This window comes from Schistocerca nitens, chromosome 6 (genome assembly GCF_023898315.1).
Source record: "Schistocerca nitens isolate TAMUIC-IGC-003100 chromosome 6, iqSchNite1.1, whole genome shotgun sequence".
NCBI classification, from domain to species: domain Eukaryota; kingdom Metazoa; phylum Arthropoda; class Insecta; order Orthoptera; family Acrididae; genus Schistocerca; species Schistocerca nitens.
The window spans coordinates 212580116-212598988 of record NC_064619.1 but is presented as its reverse complement, the minus strand read 5'-3'; the positions used below and the strand labels follow the sequence as shown (position 1 = coordinate 212598988).

The 18873-nt window shown below is 40.7% G+C and overlaps 1 protein-coding gene across 1 annotated transcript in view; it reads left to right on the top strand.

The window, feature by feature from the left end:
- LOC126263130 (uncharacterized) overlaps positions 1-18525 on the top strand; it is a 252741-nt gene extending 234216 nt beyond the window's left edge. Inside the window, exon 17 of the mRNA XM_049960152.1 lies at positions 18194-18525. Coding sequence (XP_049816109.1) covers positions 18194-18430 — 237 coding nt within the window. The 3' untranslated portion in view covers positions 18431-18525. The remainder of the gene's footprint in view (positions 1-18193) is intronic.
- The last annotated feature ends 348 nt before the right edge of the window (positions 18526-18873 follow it).

Here is an 18873-nt window from a genome sequence, read left to right as displayed (position 1 = left end):
AGCCAGTTTACCCTTCCCTTTCCTATTGAGATGCCATGTCTTGTGAAGTCCTACCTACCAAAACCATCAACAGGAACCATACCTATGCTTGACAAAGTAGCCGCCTGAAGCAGCTGATCTAGCTCCATATTGACCCTCCTGACAGAGCTGTTCATTCAATTGGGGCTGGTCATGCCGCATGAAAGCAGGAACCAAACCAACATTTGTCTTCACCCTCCTCCCTCCTTAATTTCATCGGTTCCTCCCTAGCACTATCCACTTCAGCCTGAAGGGCTCTAATCTTCCCTTTCTGTTCCGTTGTTTTCCAATCCATTGAGCATAATCTACAATACCATGGAAGAGACCCATTTACTTCCCCGATTGCCATGCCACTACATTCATCCCAATGTAACCATCTGCCACAACAGCTGCACAGAACCCCAGAACTGACATCCTACGGCAGCTCAAACACTTCTTGCTCATGGTTGTTTACAATATTTTTACAAATTTATCTAGGCAATAACAATAATATTCTATTAACTACAGATCACAAAAGCCACTAAAGTTACGTGGAACACTATTATATGTATATACTATTAATATAATAATCTAATGCAGTTAAACTAACATTAAAAATCAAAACCTGTATACCCGAAAAATTAGGCCTAAGATCGTGTATGCACGATACATACTTTACATGTTTTGAAAGGAAATAAAAGATAGAACTTACAACCTTTAATTCCCCGAGTAGATACAGTACTACTAAATATATGTGTAATAAAAATAACCTAAATTCTACACTTAAAAAGAAATGTCTTAAATTTATATGTAAACCTACATCTAAAGTACACGGAAACTGGGCCTTACGTCCCTCCCCCTCTCGAGAAATACTTTGAAACGAGTGAAACCTTCAATAGATAATATAAAACAGACTCTAATTAACTTCATTGTGGTGTAATATTAAATTAATTGAAAGTTATTATAGAATTAATTACTTATCTTGGCGAGCTTAATATTCAAACGTGTGCGATCTGCGTCATTGCTGCCAACTACCAGTTGGTGTCCTGAACTGTTTTTGAAAATTTTTCCGAAAACTGCCCTGAACAACTCCTTAGACAACCCACACCCAATGGAAATATTGTAGACCTTGTGACTAAAACAGGCCTGACCTTATTGACAGTGTCACTATTGAGACAGGGATTAGTGATAAAGATATCATAGCCACAGTGGTTACTAAAAGTTAGCAAATCCATCAAGAAGGCTAGGAGAGTATTTCTGCTTGAGAAAGCGAATAAGCAGTTGTTATCATCCCACATAGACAATGAATGGACATCATTTAGTTCCAATATAACATATGTAGAGGAATTATGGGCATAGCTTAAAATGATCACACTCTGGAGATGTATTTTCTAGGTAAGTGGATGAAGAATGGAAGAAAGCCACTCTGTTGTTTAATAATGAAATTCGGAAAATACAGTAACAGAGATTATTGCACTCACTGTTCAGAAAGGAATGTGCAAATGTCAACAGCAAAAGTTAGTAGAAATTCGTGTGTCTGTAAGATCATCAGGGCATGAAGCATACAACTACTTCTGCTACCTTAGTGTGGGATATTACCAAGACCCCAAGAAAATTCTGGTCATACATAAAATCATAAAGTGTGTCAAAGGCTTTTACCCAGTCACTTGTCCACTAGTTTTGGTGACAAAAGAAGATAGCAAAAGGAAATCTTCAAATTTCACATTTGAGAAACCATTCACATAGGAGGAACATCCAAACATATTATCATTTGACTGCCAAGCAGACTCCTGTAAGGAGGACATTGAAATTAAATGACACTATTTTACTGGTCTCGTATGTTGAAACTGGCATACATGGCATAGAGAAGCAACTGAAAGAGTTGAAAACAAATAGGTCATCGGGTCAAGATGGTATCCCGGTTCGGTTTTACAGAGTGTATTCTGCTATACTGGCCCATTACTTAGCTTGCATTTATTATGAATCTCTTGCCCAGTGCAAAGTCCCAAGCAACTGGAAAAAAGTGCAGCTGTCTCCTGTGCATAAGAAAAGCAAAAGAACTAACCCACATAATTACAGAACAATTCCATAACATAGATTTGCTACAGAATTATTGAACACATTCTGAGTTTGAATATAATAAATTCTTTGAGACAGTAAAGCTTGTGTCCAGAAATCAGCACAGATTTAAAAATCATTGCTCATGTGAAACTTGGCTTGCCTTTCTTTCCCATTATTACATGCAATCCTTGGATGGAGGACAACAAGCACATTTCCTATTCCTAGAGTTTCAGAAAGCATTTGGCATGGTGCCCCACTGGAGAGTGCTGATGAAGGTCCAAGCATACAGATTAGGTTCATGGATAGGTGAATGGCCCAAAGACCTTTCAAGTAATTGAAAGCAGTACATTGTCCTCATTGGCCAGTGTTCATTCGAGACAAATGTATCATCAGGTGTGCCACAGGGAAGCATGATATGATATGACAGATAGGCTGAATAGTGATTTACAGACATTAGCTGATGAACTGTGGTGTACAGGAAGGTGTCATCATTGGGTGACTGTAGGAGAATACAAGATGATTTATCTAGTTGGTGTGATGAATGGCAGCTTGCGCTAAATGTAGAAAAATGTAAGGTAATGTGGATGAGTAGGAAAAGCAGTCCTGTAGTGTTCGAATACAACATTAGTAGTGTGCTGCTGACAGTCACATTGACTAAATATCTAGGCATAATGTTGAAAAGTGATATGAAAGGGTGTGAGTTTGTATGGTTGGTAGTGGGTAAGGCAAATGCTGTACTTCATTTTATTGGGAAAGTGTAGCTCATCTATAAAGAAGATGTCGTATACAATGCTAGTGTGGCCCCTTCTTGAGTACTGCTAGTGTGTCTGGGATCCACGTCAGGTCAAGAAAATATTGAAGCTTTCAGAGACATGCTGCTAGATTTGTTATCATTAGGTTCAATCGGCATGCAAATATTTTTGGATGTGCTTTGTGAACTCAAATGGGAATCCCTGAAGGGAACACAATGCACTTTTCACGAGTCACTATTGTGAAAATTTATAAACAGCATTTTAAGTTGACTGCAGATCAATTCTGCCAACACACGTTTTGCTTAAGATAAGGTGAGAGAAATTAGGGCTCATGCAGGGGCTTACGGACTGTCATTTCTCCCTTTCTCGATTGGAAAGGACATGACTAGTAGTGATATGTGGATCCTTCCTCTGTGTGCTGTACAATAGTTTGTGGGGTATGTAAGTAGAAGTAGATATAGATGTAGATCAACTGGGATATGATTGGAACGTCTGCACAAGGACCCCTAATTGCTCCCTCTTGTCAGTGTACATGATGTTCCCTCTCGGTATGCGCCCCCCATCACCTGCTGGTGTGTTCCCAGTTCTGTGCTTTGAATGGGACTCTTCTGTAGCCCTAAGGAACAAGCTGACCCCCACCATTCTCAGACACTTATTACGTTCATTTCGTCAGAACTACTCCAACTTGACATGCATATACACAGATGGTTCGAAAGTCAAAGACAGGGTTGGTTATAATTTTCTGCAAATTAGGACCAAAAATTTAGAAAAAAGGATTGTTTCATTGGAGAAATCTTGTAATTGACACAGGAAAATCTGGAAAAAAAGAAAGAGAACGATTTTCAATATTGCATTCGAAACGTCTTGCCAGTTAAAGCAAATAATTCAGTGTTTTTGTTGGACTCCTGGCCTAAACTTAATATCACACCTGTCTTCAGAGGATGACAAAAAGATTCGGCCTCTCGATAAAGAAATTTTTTGACACTGTCAAGCACATTTCAGAAAAATGTTAGACAGTATAATTTCTGATAGCTCTTATGTCATTTAAGCTTTATCAAGAAAATAAGATTGTTAAACTTCAGTCATTTGTGCAATGTCAATTTGCACCACCAGGTTTTACAAATTTGATCAGCATGCCTGGTACGTAGCACAGTTTGCAACACAATGCCCACGACCATTTCTTAGTGCTTCCCAGTTCTATGTAAATAAACCTAGTAATTACTGCGACGTGACTAAATGCATTAATTTCTCTTTTTTATCAGGTGTGCCTGGGTGTAAAAAAATTGTTTTCATTATCCAGCAGACACTTTCCGTTTTTGTGAGGATTCCTGGAAATGATCAAGGAACTGTTTCATTGTTATTAAAATATACGTTATTCAAGAATAAGAACTGTGTTATAGAAGTCATTATAAATATTTCATGTCAACATATTAAATCCAGATTGATGGAAGATGTCTGTTATGTAGAATCATACACTACTGTTATTTTCTTTCCTTTACCACTCACTTGCATAACAGTTACATCTGCAGCAGCTAAGCTGACATTATGAATTGCGAGTTATTAAAAATTAATGATTTGAGACATGTTTTATGGTTTAAGGGCTTAAAATTTGTGTGTGTGCACTGTAGACTTGCCGTTATGCAGCACTATGTTCTCTTAGCATGGCTACATTTGCTTTTTCACCAATTCACGTACCAGGCAGGAAGGGCAGTACAGACTGCTGTTATAAGCAGTTCTTCGTGTGGTGAAAATGAGTAAATTTAACATTTTTTATAAAAATACTTGCTGTTGGTGCTAACAATGCCCCCCCCCCCCCCCTTTCTCCCCAGTGGAGCAGTGGTAGTCATCTCATGATAACCCATAATCTCACAATGTTTGTCCTGCTGGCTGACTTTCTCACAAAGCTTAATGTACCCCAACACCTGGTGTCAGGGGTGGTGTGGGGGAAATAACTGTTTAAGCTAATTACAATATTATGAGGAGGGTAGATTGCTACTCACCATATAGAGGAGCCAGTGAAGCACAGACAGGCACAAAAAGAAAACTGCTATACATTTAAGCTTTTAGAACCTACTTCTATAGCAGAAAACGCGCGCGCCCACACACACACACACACACACACACACACACACACACACACACACACACACACACACACACACTCCAGCGCACATGCACTGTTGGCAAGCGGGGTGCACTCAGCCCTTGTGAGGCAAACTGAGGAGATACTTGATTGAGAAGTAGCGGCTCCAGTCTCGGAAACTGACATACTGCCGGGAGAGGAGCGTGCTGCCCACATACCCAGCCATATCCACATCCAGTGACGCCTGTGGGCTGGTCAGTACTGTTGGGCCTTCAATTTTCTTATAGACAGCATCTATCTTTCCCCTAGTTAGGCATACTTTTATAGCCTTGCATTTGTCCTCTAACGATTTTGCAATTTGTGTCAGTTTCATTTTTCTTAAATTTCTGTATTCCCCTTTGCCTGCACCATTTTTGTATTTTCACATTTTGTCAATTAAATTCAATATCCCCTGTCATCCAATGACTTCTTCTAGGCCTTACGCCTATGTTATCATCACCTGCCTTCCATGTTTCATTTCTCAAAGCTACCTATGCATTATTTTCCAAACATTACAGTCCAGCATTGGATGATGATTCCTCTGAAATTCTCGACAACCTCTGGACCCTTCACTTTATCCGGATCCTATTTCCTTAATTTCCAACCTTTTTGCAATTTCGTCAGTTTTCAGTCTGAAACCTTCCAGTGTCACCCGGTCTCTTCTACGACACAACCTTCTTTCATGATTCTTAAACTAAGTGTTAACAATGATTAAATTTTGCTCTCTGCAAAATTCTACCAGGTGGCTTCCTCGTCCACTCCTTTCCAACAGCCATATTCATTTGCTACTTTCCAGTCTTTCATTCCTTACTACAGAACTCCAACTCTCCACTAAAATTAAATTGTCATCTCCATCACCTTTCTGAATAATTTCCTTTACCTCCTCTTATTTACTCCCCCTCTTCCACTTTGTCTTTGTCCCCCCACCCATCTTTGCCCCACCCCTCCCGCCCCATCGTTTCTCTCTGCCGCCCCGCCGTGGCCCAGTTCAGTCGTGCACACCTCAAAGCAGTGAGGTGTTGCTGTATTTCCTCCCCTCTATGGCAGTAAAAATGAGAATTCTCATTTTTCATTCATTCACACTCTCCAGTTTCCACACATGTAAACAGAGAACATATGTTCATTAACATATTGTAGAAATACATTGGTTGCTTTTCAGTATTGGTGAACCTCATGCTATGGATTTGTGCAATCTTCCCTTGTCATGTCCTTAGTTCCGGAGCCTCTGTGAACATGTGTTGTACCCTGCTGCAAGGGCAACTACAACAGTCTTGTATGTAGTGGTACTCAGAACATAGATATGGTGCCTCTTGTAGTTCTACTGTAAAAGACAGTGCATGAATATGCCATTGTTTTGTGACACTATCAGCATATTAGGATGAGCTGAGAGTAATCAGTGGTGGAGTTGAAGCAAGTAAGGATGTTGGTGTAATGACTTCAAAGAATACATTGTGTGGGAAGGTAACAGAAATAGATGGCAACCATGATGGTAACATGTAGGCAGAAGGTTGACTCAGAGATCTCTGACTGTATTCAGTTAATCCAAGTCCCTCTATTTCCATTGGCAGCCATAGTGTGTTCTGTTATGGCTGTTATCCTAATGCTATTTATGTGGGTAACAACATGTTACTACAGAGCCATGTTGTTCAGAACCCACTTGCTTTCCTTTATTCTGTTTTTAGATTATGAGGACTGTTAAAATAATTCCAGAACTTTGCCCACAAAATTTTTCTACGTTTAGTTTTTACTTATTGTGCATGGTATGTTTTGAAATACTCTCCTCTCCAATTGATACACCTCTCTGTATGCCGTTTCGACTTCTAGAAGCAGACAGGGTACACCTCTTGCTGGATCGTGCGAAGCACCACCTGCAAATTTTCTTGTATCTTGTCTATCATTGCAAATCTTTGCCCTTTCAACAGCATTTTCAACTTTGAAAATAAAATAAAAGTCGCAGGGGCAAGGTCTGAAGAGTGAGGAGGATGAGGCAGCACAGTGATTTAGTTTTCTTTGCAATAGTCACGCACCAACAGGGGTAAGTGTGCAGGTGTATTATTGTGATGCAAGAGCATGAATTACCTCACCAGATTTCAGGCCATTTCCTTCTCACATTTTCTCGAAGGTGTCGCAACACATCCTGATAGTACCGTCAATTAGCAGTTAATCCCTGTAGCACATATTCATAATTAACTAATCCTTCAAATTCAAAGAAAACTTATCAGAATGGCTTTTGACATTTGATCTGACCTGATGACAAACTTTTTTTGGTATTGGAGAACCTCTTCCAACCCATTGTGAAGATTGAACCGTGGTCTCAATATTATCATAACCGTAAACCCACATCTCATCACCAGTTAAGGAACATCTCGCCGTCATTTGCAGCCTACAAAGGCTCTTCACAGATTGGAAGGTGAATGTCTTTCTGGTTTTGACTCTTGAGCTGTGGGACGAACTTGGTGGCAACATGATGCATTCTGAGATGCTGTGTCAGGATTTCATGACATAACCCAACTGAAATGTTACATCCTTCTGCAATTCCTCAGTCAGTCAGTCAGTCAGTCTTTGATTGGCATGCACAATTTCTTTGACGATCCTGAGATGGTTGCCATTAGTAGTCATTGAAGGGCATCCAGAAAAAGGGTCACCTTCAACTTCCGTCCAGTGGTTAGCACACTGGACTCGCATTCGGGAGGACGACGGTTCAATCCCGTCTCCGGCCATCCTGATTTAGGTTTTCCGTGATTTCCCTAAATCGCTTCAGGCAAATGCCGGGATGGTTCCTTTGAAAGGGCACGGCCGATTTCCCTCCCCATCCTTCCCTCACCCGAGCTTGCGCTCCGTCTCTAATGACCTCGTTGTCGACGGGACATTAAACACTAATCTCCTCCTCCTCCTCCTCCTCCTCCTCCTCCTCCTCCTCAACTTCCGTCAGACCATTTTTACACTGTGTGAACCATTCGTAACACCGAGTATGGCTTAAGCACTCATTACTGCAGGCTTCCTGCCTTATATGGTGAGTTTCTGTAAAGGTTTTTTGGAGTTCCATGGAAAATTTAATGTAGAAGCGTTGCTCCTGTAACTGTGCCATCTCGAAATTTGCAAAGTCTGCGACACAATGTTCTATCGAATACAGCACTGAACAATAACTTTCATACATATAACAATGAAACTTCCAACAGTTACTCGTTAAACACAAGCACTGATGGGATGCCAACGGCATTTCGCTCCAACACACTACTGGCGTGAAGTTATGAATATTCCAGAGTTTTTTGAACAGACCTTGTATGTGAGCAGCACGGGTGTGAATAAAGGTGGAGTGCCTGTTCAGATCTGGATTCAGGTTACATTCCCAGTGATAGTTCTCACGGTAGTGGCAATTTAATGATCATGGAGGAAGAAGTTTAGATGACCTGATATGGCCCAGTATACTACTCACCTTCCCCTTCAGCATAATTGGGTTGTTTGATAACATCTGTAGGTCAGTGTGACATTTCTGAGGTAATGTTTCCTATCAACTATGAATTCTTGCACTCCACAGCTTTGGTGATTTTTTTTTTTTATTTTTTATTTATTTGTATTCCATATAATTTTCAACTTATTCACAGATGCAAGAAACTTCAGTTCCTGTTGTGTATTGTTCCACCTTAAAAGAGCAGGGGATTCCGAAACTCTTGTTTACCTGTTGTGTTGCAAGCTACTACCATGTATATATGGATCTCATCCCACGTGTGATGCTGGCTCTTCATATAGTGGCTTAACCTACTTTAGAATTCTCCCCTCCCCAATTAGGCTTACTGGAATTGAGATGCAGCACCCTCTTCCAGGCAATAAAGTTGAATCAGCTCAACTCAGATACAAAATAGGTGCACTGGTCTGTGATGAAAGATTCAACTTCGCTATCCTCAGTGTGACCATTGTCACTCTACATTTCTTGGAGTGCTGGTCTGGAATAGCTATCACAGCCAAGTACTGTGAAAGTGGTTTATAATGGCCACAATGTATTTATTCTGATCTACATGAAAGGAGAATAAAAATCTCTGCCAATAATTGGGAATGTCCTGCCAATTTTCTGTTGTCTTCACTGTAGTAGTACTTGTCAATTCAGCTTTGCTTGCCTTCTGTATGGAAAAATGATCTTTCATGTATTGTGTTCTGTCATGTTTAATGTTTCGCCACCAGTAATGGGAACAACATGGTGGTCACTTGACAGCACTGAATCAAAGATGTCCTTAAGCACTTGATTACACAAGCTGGGTGGCACTAAAATTTGCTTGCCTGCTCATGTCTGATAATATAAAATTTGTTTTATCCCCCACTACCTGGGAAGTAAAGTGTTGGCAGGTCAGTGGTACTGCTCACTCTGCAGCTCCTCACATGTAATATCAATGTGTGTGGTTGCACAGTTCCCGTGAAGGACTGAGTCTTCTGCCTCACAAAGTTGGTGTATCACTGTGTTGATGAATTCACTCAACACACATCATAGGTATCTGTTGTGATCATTCCAGTTGAGTAACCCTTTGAAAAGCAAGGGGAAACTACGGTCGTAATTTTTCCCGAGGGCATGCAACTTTACTGTATGGTTAAATGATGATATGGCGTCCTCTTGGGTAAAATATTCCGGAGGTAAAATAGTCCCCCATTCGGATCTCCGGGCGGGGACTACTCAAGAGGCTGTCGTTATCAGGACAAAGAAAACTGGCGTTCTACGGATCGGAGCGTGGAATGTCAGATCCCTTAATCGGGCAGGTAGGTTAGAAAATTTAAAAAGGGAAATGGATAGGTTAAAGTTAGATATAGTGGGAATTAGTGAAGTTCGGTGGCAGGAGCAACAAGACTTCTGGTCAGGTGACTACAGAGTTATAAACACAAAATCAAATAGAAGTAATGCAGGAGTAGGTTTAATAATGAATAGGAAAATAGGAATGCGGGTAAGCTACTACAAACAGCATAGTGAACGCATTATTGTGGCCAAGATAGATACGAAGCCCACGCCTACTACAGTAGTACAAGTTTATATGCCAATTAGCTCTGCAGATGACGAAGAAATTGAAGAAATGTATGATGAAATAAGAGAAATTATTCAGATAGTGAAGGGTGACGAAAATTTAATAGTCATGGGTGACTGGAATTCGGTAGTAGGAAAAGGAATAGAAGGAAATGTAGTAGGTTAATATGGATTGGGGCTAAGAAATGAAAGAGGAAGCCATCTGGTAGAATTATGCGCAGATCACAACTTAATCATAGCTAACACTTGGTTCAAGAATCATAAAAGAAGGCTGTATACATGGAAGAAGCCTGGAGTTACTGACAGGTTTCAGATAGACTATCTAATGGTAAAACAGAGATTTAGGAACCAGGTTCTAAATTGTAGGACATTTCCAGGGGCAGATGTGGACTCTGACCACAATCTATTGGTTATGACCTGTAGATTAAAATTGAAGAAACTGCAAAAAGGTGGGAATTTAAAGAGATGGGACCTGGATAAACTGACTAACCCAGAGGTTGTGCAGAGTTTCAGGGAGAGCATAAAGGAACAATTGACAGGAATGGGGGAAAGAAATACAGTAGAAGAAGAATGGGTAGCTTTGAGGGATGAAGTAGTGAAGGCAGCAGAGGATCAAGTAGGTAAAAAGACGAGTGCTAGTAGAAATCCTTGGGTAACAGAAGATATACTGAATTTAATTAATGAAAGGAGAAAATATAAAAATGCAGTAAATGAAGCAGGCAAAAAGGAATACAAACGTCTCAAAAATGAGATCGACAGGAAGTGCAAAATGGCTTAGCAGGGATGGCTAGAGGACAAATGTAACGATGTAGAGGCTTATCTCACTAGGGGTAAGATAGATACTGCCTACGGGAAAATTAAAGAGACCTTTGGAGATAAGAGAACCACTTGCATGAACATCAAGAGCTCAGATGGAAACCCAGTTCTAAGCAAACAAGGGAAAGCAGAAAGGTGGAAGGAGTATATAGAAGGTCTATACAAGGGTGATGTACTTGAGGAGAATATTATGGAAATGGAAGAGGATGTAGATGAAGATGAAATGGGAGATACGATACTGCGTGAAGAGTTTGACAGAGCACTGAAAGACCTGAGTCGAATCAAGGCCTCGGGAGTAGACAACATTCCATTAGAACTACTGACGGCCTTGGGAGAGGCAGTCCTGACAAAACTCTACCATCTGGTGAGCAAGATGTGTGAGACAGGCGAAATACCCTCAGACTTCAAGAAGAATATAATAATTCCAATCCCAAAGAAAGCAGGTGTTGACAGATGTGAAAATTACCGAACTATCAGTTTAATAAGTCACAGCTGCAAAATACTAACGTGAATTCTTTATAGAAGAATGGAAAAACTAGTAGAAGCCGACCTCGGGGAAGATCAGTTTGGATTGCGTAGAAATGTTGGATCATGTGAGTCAATACCGAACCTACGACTTATCTTAGAAGCTAGATTAAGGAAGGGCAAACCTACGTTTCTAGCATTTGTAGACTTAGAGAAAGCTTTTGACAATGTTCACTGGAATATTCTCTTCCAAATTCTGAAGGTGGCAGGGGTAAAATACAGGGAGCGAAAGGCTATTTACAATTTGTATGGAAACCAGATGGCAGTTATAAGAGTAGAGGGACATGAAAGGAAAGCAGTGGTTGGGAAGGGAGTGAGACAGGGTTGTAGTCTCTCCCCGATGTTATTCAATCTGTATATTGAGCAAGCAGTAAAGGAAACAAAAGAAAAATTCAGAGTAGGAATTAAAAGCCATGGAGAAGAAATAAAAACTTTGAGGTTCGCCGATGACATTGTAATTGTATCAGAGACAGCGAAGGACTTGGAAGAGCAGTTGAATGGAATGGATAGTGTCTTGGAAGGAGGATATGAGATGAACATCAACAAAAGCAAAACCAGGATAATGGAATGTAGTCGAATTAAGTTGGGTGATGCTGAGGGAATTAGATTAGGAAATGAGACACTTAAAGTAGTAAAGGAGTTTTGCTATTTGGGGAGCAAAATAACTGATGATGGTCGAAGTAGAGGATATAAAATGTAGACTTGCAATGACAAGGAAAGCATTTCTGAAGAAGATAAATTTGTTAACATCGAGTATACATTTAAGTGTCAGGAAGTCATTTCTGAAAGTATTTGTATGGAGTGTAGCCATGTATGGAAGTGAAACATGGACGATAAATAGTCTGGACAAGAAGAGAATAGAAGGTTTTGAAATGTGGTGCTACAGAAAAATGCTTTAGATTAGATGGGTAGATCATATAACTAATGAGGAAGTATTGAATAGGATTGGGGAGAAGAGAAGTTTGTGGCACAACTTGACTAGAAGAAGGGATCGGTTGGTAGTACATGTTTTGAGGCATCAAGGGATCACAAATTTAGCATTGGAGGGCAGCGTGGAGGGTAAAAATCGTAGAGGGAGACCAAGAGATGAATACACTAAGCAGATTCAGAAGGATGTAGGTTGCAGTAGGTACTGGGAGATGAAGAAGCTTGCACAGGATAGAGTAGCATGGAGAGCTGCATCAAACCAGTCTCAGGACTGAAGACAACAACAACAACAACAACCCTTTGATTGTGGCATGTTTCTATGACATTTTGAAATAACCCTACAGAAATAGCTATGGAAGTAAGTCATTCTTTGTTTTAGGCCGGGCATTTATGTTTCTGAAGTAGTGTGGTTCAGCTCAGCTCGGCTCGGCTTGGCAATCTTTACAAAGTTGAACATAAAGTTTTTATGGTAGTTAGCTAGGCTTAGGAAGGACTGTAGCTGCTTTTCCATCCTGGAGGGTGTTTTTGTCATGGGCCTGAAAAGCTGTGCCCTGCTTCTAGTACTAGAGGGTCTGGTGGGATTTGATCTAGCTGATGACATGCTGTAGATACCAAACTTAATTGAGTTACAACTGACACTTTGATAAAGCTGATGTGAATCGTGCTGCTTTCCCATTCCTGTATGTTTCACAAACTCACAATAGGGTCTTTGATGCCACTGGAAAACACTGTTGTGTCACCTAGTTACACATGCGCTGACGTGCTTTCATACTGCATAGGATGCCGGAAAGTAGCTGGCACATTCCCCAACCCGAAAGGTATCATTTGATATTGGTAATGGCAAGAAGTAACTATGAAAGCAGTTATAGATCAGTCCTGCAGACCTACCTTTAGTTAATGGAAATCCTTTTCATACATCCATGGTAGTGAAAAACTAGTACTGCCCCATATCGTCTACTGCTGCCATGATGTTGGTGAAGGATACATATCAGGTGTTATGCACTGGTTTAAGTGTCTGTAATACTCTTCAGTACCTACTGATGGATGCTCTCCTCCTCCACTGGTTTTAGTTGGTGTGGAATGTCATACTGTGTCTGATAAACAGGTACTACATTCCCAGTTAGTGCTTTGTAAAGTTAGTAGCTGTAAATGTACATTCTCAATTGAACAGCTCAGTGTATTATGTTCCTGAAAATGCAAAAGTTTTTCCATCAGCGGAATGATGTCATGGCGTAACACCACCGACGTCCACAGAATCTCCACACTCAGCACTTGATAACCCGAATGAGATTTTCACTCTGCAGCGGAGTGTGCGCTGATATGAAACTTCCTGGCAGATTAAAACTGTGTGCCCAACCAAGACTCAAACTCGGGACCGTTGCCTTTCGCAGGCAAGTGCTCTACCATCTGAGCTACCGAAGCACGACTCACGCCCGGTCCTCACAGCCTTACTTCTGTCAGTATCTCGTCTCCTACCTTCCAAACTTTACAGAAGCTCTCCTGTGAACCTTGCAGAACTAGCACTCCTGAAAGAAAGGATACTGCGTACTGCGGAGACATGGCTTAGCCACAGCCTCACCCGCCCCCCACCCTCTCTCTCTCTCTCTCTCTCTCTCTCTCTCTCTCTCTCTCTCTCTCTCTCTCTCTCTTTTTAATTGTAAGCCGCAGTAGCGCGCACAAAAGGAAGCCATGTCGCGAGCGGCATCAGGTCGTAAACACTCATTATCAGAATGCGACAAACAATGCAAGACACATTAAAATAATGCAGTTCCAGCTTGGAGTGACGTAAACACCTATAACAAAGAGAACGACACTTAATATATCATATCAAAGCAAAATAAGCAATCGATTCAAACAAGGCGAAGCACGTGAAAAAGGAAGGGCACCCACACAAATAAGGACCGAACACCTGACACACAGCAATGGCTACTTGGTAAAGCTTAACTGTTAAGCTTACGACTTGAACCAAACTACTGTAGTTGTATATTCATCCATTTGACCTAAATTGTGTCTCATGTTACGATGGACCAACTTTGTTTCGATTTGGAGGTGCGGTCTAAAACTTTTCTCTCCCCTTGAATTTCGAGCCCCAAATTTCAGGTGTGGCTTAAATTCGGGAAAATTTTTTTCCCTTGATTTAGAGTCTCATTTTTCAGGTGCGGCTTAGATTCGAGTGCGGCTTAGATTCGAGTGCGGCTTAGATTCGAGTGCGGCTTAGATTCGAGTGCGGCTTAGATTCGAGTGCGGCTTAGATTCGAGTGCGGCTTAGATTCGAGTGCGGCTTAGATTCGAGTGCGGCTTAGATTCGAGTGCGGCTTAGATTCGAGTGCGGCTTAGATTCGAGTGCGGCTTAGATTCGAGTGCGGCTTAGATTCGAGTGCGGCTTAGATTCGAGTGCGGCTTAGATTCGAGTGCGGCTTAGATTTGAGTGAATATGGTATGTGCTATTAACATGAGCACCTCCATACCGAACCTTTCTATAGCTTTATCTTCCAATCTAGTCTCCCCAGTGAAATAATCCTAACCAAACAACTTACACAATAGAACTCCAGTGTCAACTCCTCTACTTAGCTCACTCAACAAGCTGATAGCATCTCAAAATGAAGGCAGCAGCAAGGACTGTTAAAGCACATATATCTATACCATGAAGGGCACCATGCTGTTGTCATGGGTACTATCTCCTGTGATGCAGTCTGGGTTGGCCTGTGAGAAGGGTCTGCTACTTTTATAAGTAGCAAGAAAGCTTTGAGATTATAACTGTTGTCAGCTTGTCAATTCCTATGATCTGAGCACTTGTGACTCTAGTCAGCAGCCAGAATGATCACTATCTTGACAATAGTGTGGTTTTACCACAGCTGCAAACCTGCCACAGCCACATGTCTACAGGGCCTGTCACACCAGGGAGCAGTGCACAAATCTGCTGCTTAATGTTCAGCAATGCCATAAACTAAAATTATAATAACTGTTACAGTCGTCTAAACATATACTCTGTCTACATGTGTGCTATCCTCATTTTCTTCTGTCATAGTGCCCCCTACTGTTTACAAGTGCTGCCAGCAGGATCAGGCTGCTGTGTGTGTGTGTGTGTGTGTGTGTGTGTCTCTGGTGGAGCTCGATTGTATCTTTGTGGGTGCACATGCATGTGTCACTTGGCGTCTCTGATAGGGCTTGTTTGTTGGACTGGATTCAGTGCTGTTGTGCCCTACACCACTGCTCTGTGCTCTGAAACACATCTGTGGCCCAGTCCTGATCTGCCGATGCTGGAACCTATCAAATTCCGCCTGATCAAAAGTCGAACTAACCTGACTACTTCTACAGCAGGGCATGGCTTTTATAGTCTAACTCGCACACTTGTAGGGAAAGAAGAGAGAATTTTGTGGACATGTTGACACATTATGCTGAGTCATTCTATCTGCCATTTTCATTACCAATTGTCCCCATTATGCAGCACGATATACTGACTGGGAAGCACCACCTGTTTATCAGGGCCATGTGGGCCTCCATACCACATAAAACCTCTGGTGGAAGAGACCGTCAGTCAGTACAGGGTGTATATGAAGGGGACAACTGGGAGATCCGGGAAAAACCCAGGAATTTTTTCAGCACTAAAACACGAACAAGAGGAAAAAATGTAAAAGGAAATGCGCCATATACAACAAAAAAAACACAGTGCTCATACAAGCGTATGCCAAAAGCAAAGTGTGTCAAAGGCTTTAGGAAGACTATGCAATGCTTCATAACAACAAATTGCCTCCGATGAGCGTGACGTCACAATTGCTTACATTAGATTCGTCTGAGCAGTTGCGAGCGAGATCATGCGCATGCGCAGTTGAGTCGTGTAGTACCTTTTCCCACTTCTGGCGGCACTATCTTGTAGAGTTGTACTGGGAAGGTGGGTAGTCTCCACCTGACCCGTGTTTAATAAGTCTTGTGATTTTGCTGTTTCCTCTTCATTTATTGCTCTCATGCCAAATGAAAACAAAGCAGATTTCTGTGGTCGGGAGCTATCAAGTAAATTAAAATTCATTCACATAATTACAGAAGGCCAAAACGTATTATTAATTTCAGATTTTATTTTATTTACACCTTTCTGATGGTCAAGCATTAATCACCTCGCAGAACAGTAAAGTTTGTTGTTTTTTTTTTCCCCTCCCGGTTCGCTAAAGAAAATTTGGCTTTTATTAATCTTTTCTGCTGAGGCAATCAATTTATTTGAAACAAAGTTTTTAATTCCACTCTATTGGCTAGAGTCAACTGTTTGCTGCATTTCAAGTGCACTTTAAGCCGAATTATGCATTTTAATATGGCTCACAAAATTCCGATGCCCTTGGAGTATACTCTAATGTCTTGTTTCGCTTATGACATAAAGTAAGATTATCTAATTAATTACACATACGATTACACGGGCTTCCTCCTTCAGTGTAGCTGCGCAAGCGCAGTGACACCTGTTACCCGAGCTCTGTGGCAACTGCTAAAGTGAACATTTCTAACAGATTGCAGGAAAATATTGCAAATGGTTGTTTGAAAAGCGTTATTTTAAAAGTAAATTTACTTTTGCACAAATTAACTATATGTGAGAATGTATGATGAATTTCTTAAATTACAGAGCATTTGACTCTCATTTAAAAATCATCTCTTTGAGTACGACCAATTAGAATAATTTTGGGCCCAGAAGATCAGACATTTATGTCGTTTTTAAAAATTTTACTGACACATTTGTGTAATGTATCTTAATGTGTAACACGTACTAAAAATAAGAAATCAACATTATGTGTGAAAGCTTAGCTACTCTTGCAGCTTATTAATGTGTTGTAAACCAATATTATATCTGAAAGCTTTTCTTTTCTTGTAGCAACATTATCCATATTAATTTTAACAAGTAACTTTTCCCATTTGTGTGTTCACGCTACTTAACAGTGATGTTGCTATTGGCTGACTACATTACATGTCGTATGCTCTGAATATCTGCTGCCACCAGCTGGCGAGATCACATGACATGAGCTATGGCTGGCTTACAAAATTGCATCGCAACCTCGATTTCAGTGCTTCGGAAAGTAACATGCGGTGCTTCGTGGAATTCAAATTTATACTTTCGTAATCCGAAAATATGCAGTATACATATTACTGCACATCAGACATCTTTCCAAAACGTGTTTTTTTGTCTGAGTTTCGTTTTCTAAAGTGCCAGGAAATTATACGCCAGTGTATAAAATCATAACCATTCATAGGATTGATAATTTTACAGTTCCGAGGAAAAGTATACTGTCACTTAACACGGGAAAAGTGTACTTTTAACTGGTAAAAATGGGAATATTTTTTCCTTGCCCATGTATATACGCTGCAGTAGTGGAATCACTTTTTCATAGAGGAAACCAAACAGCTCCTTGACCCCACAGGTTATACTGATGCCTAGAAGTGCTGAATACCGCAGCTGGTAGATGTGCAGACGGCAGGGCATGCATTGGGAGAGTGGTAGTGGTGGGGGCTACAGGAAGGCATTGTAGGGGAAATGTGGAGCACTGGATGGGAAATGCCATTCAACACCGAAGCCTACGCTCCACGTTCTTTGTAAATATTGAGTTGGGTCCCCCATGCACCCACTTGCATGGTGACCATTCAAAAAGATGAGACCTCTGCTTTGCTTATTATCTAAAATGCATTCCACTTAAAATGAAGTGATTTATTTTCAGTTGGTTTGTTAATGATTCATAACTATCAGAGAAGCGTCATGAGTGGCGAAACACAGCGGAGTTTACACAGTCTTACCTCACTTACATGTTGTGCAGATGCAATTGTGAGAGAATTCTGAAACAGTGGTTTATTAAGTGAGGAACTGAAGAAAAATAAAGTAATATCTTATGAAAAAGCACATTCTTTGTCCAAAATAAGCATGTAATCTGTAAATAATGTTCATTCTAGTTTATCAACTTAATGTTTAGTGTTTTATTTTTAAAAGTGGTGGAAACTAACCCTCTTTTTTTTTTATAGATTGGGCAAATTCTTTTCTGGAAGAGTAGAGCTGAACAGCGCCTACAAGAGAAGAATATGCAAGTAACACTTTGTGCCAAGCTGAGAGACCAAATAAAGGAACTGAAACAAAAGCCAGAACCTTTGGCTATCCGGAACTTAGCATATACATTACGAGATGATGAGATTTTATGTCTTGGGCATGCTAAGCCAGCTGGCAAGGAGAATGTGAAATATCCATACATTGACAAACCATAAGAGTGGTGTGTGTGTGTGTGTGTGTGTGTGTGTGTGTGTGTAGATTCAGACAAGATTTTATATAATGAGAAACAATAAAACTTTTCTTATTGAAATATTTAACAGTTTATTCATTTCAAAGGAAATTAATTCCTAAATAGTATGTGTGCGTGTGCACGCGTGCACTTAGGACACTGCATCCTCACTCGTGAGCAGTGTTCATCCACATAACTTGCTTTGGTCATGCACGTTCCTTACTCACAATCATACGGAGTTTACTTGCTGAGTGCGGGCCAACAGACTAGAATCCCTGCCACACAGCTAAGGTAACAGGGTTTCTGTACAGGTTTGTCGCAGTATAGCAGCACAAATGGGTCCAGCAAGTGTTGGAATGCATTTAGAACTAGAATTTCTTTTTAGTTGTTGATTTTCCATATTTCCTACAGAGAATGTGTGTTCTGTAT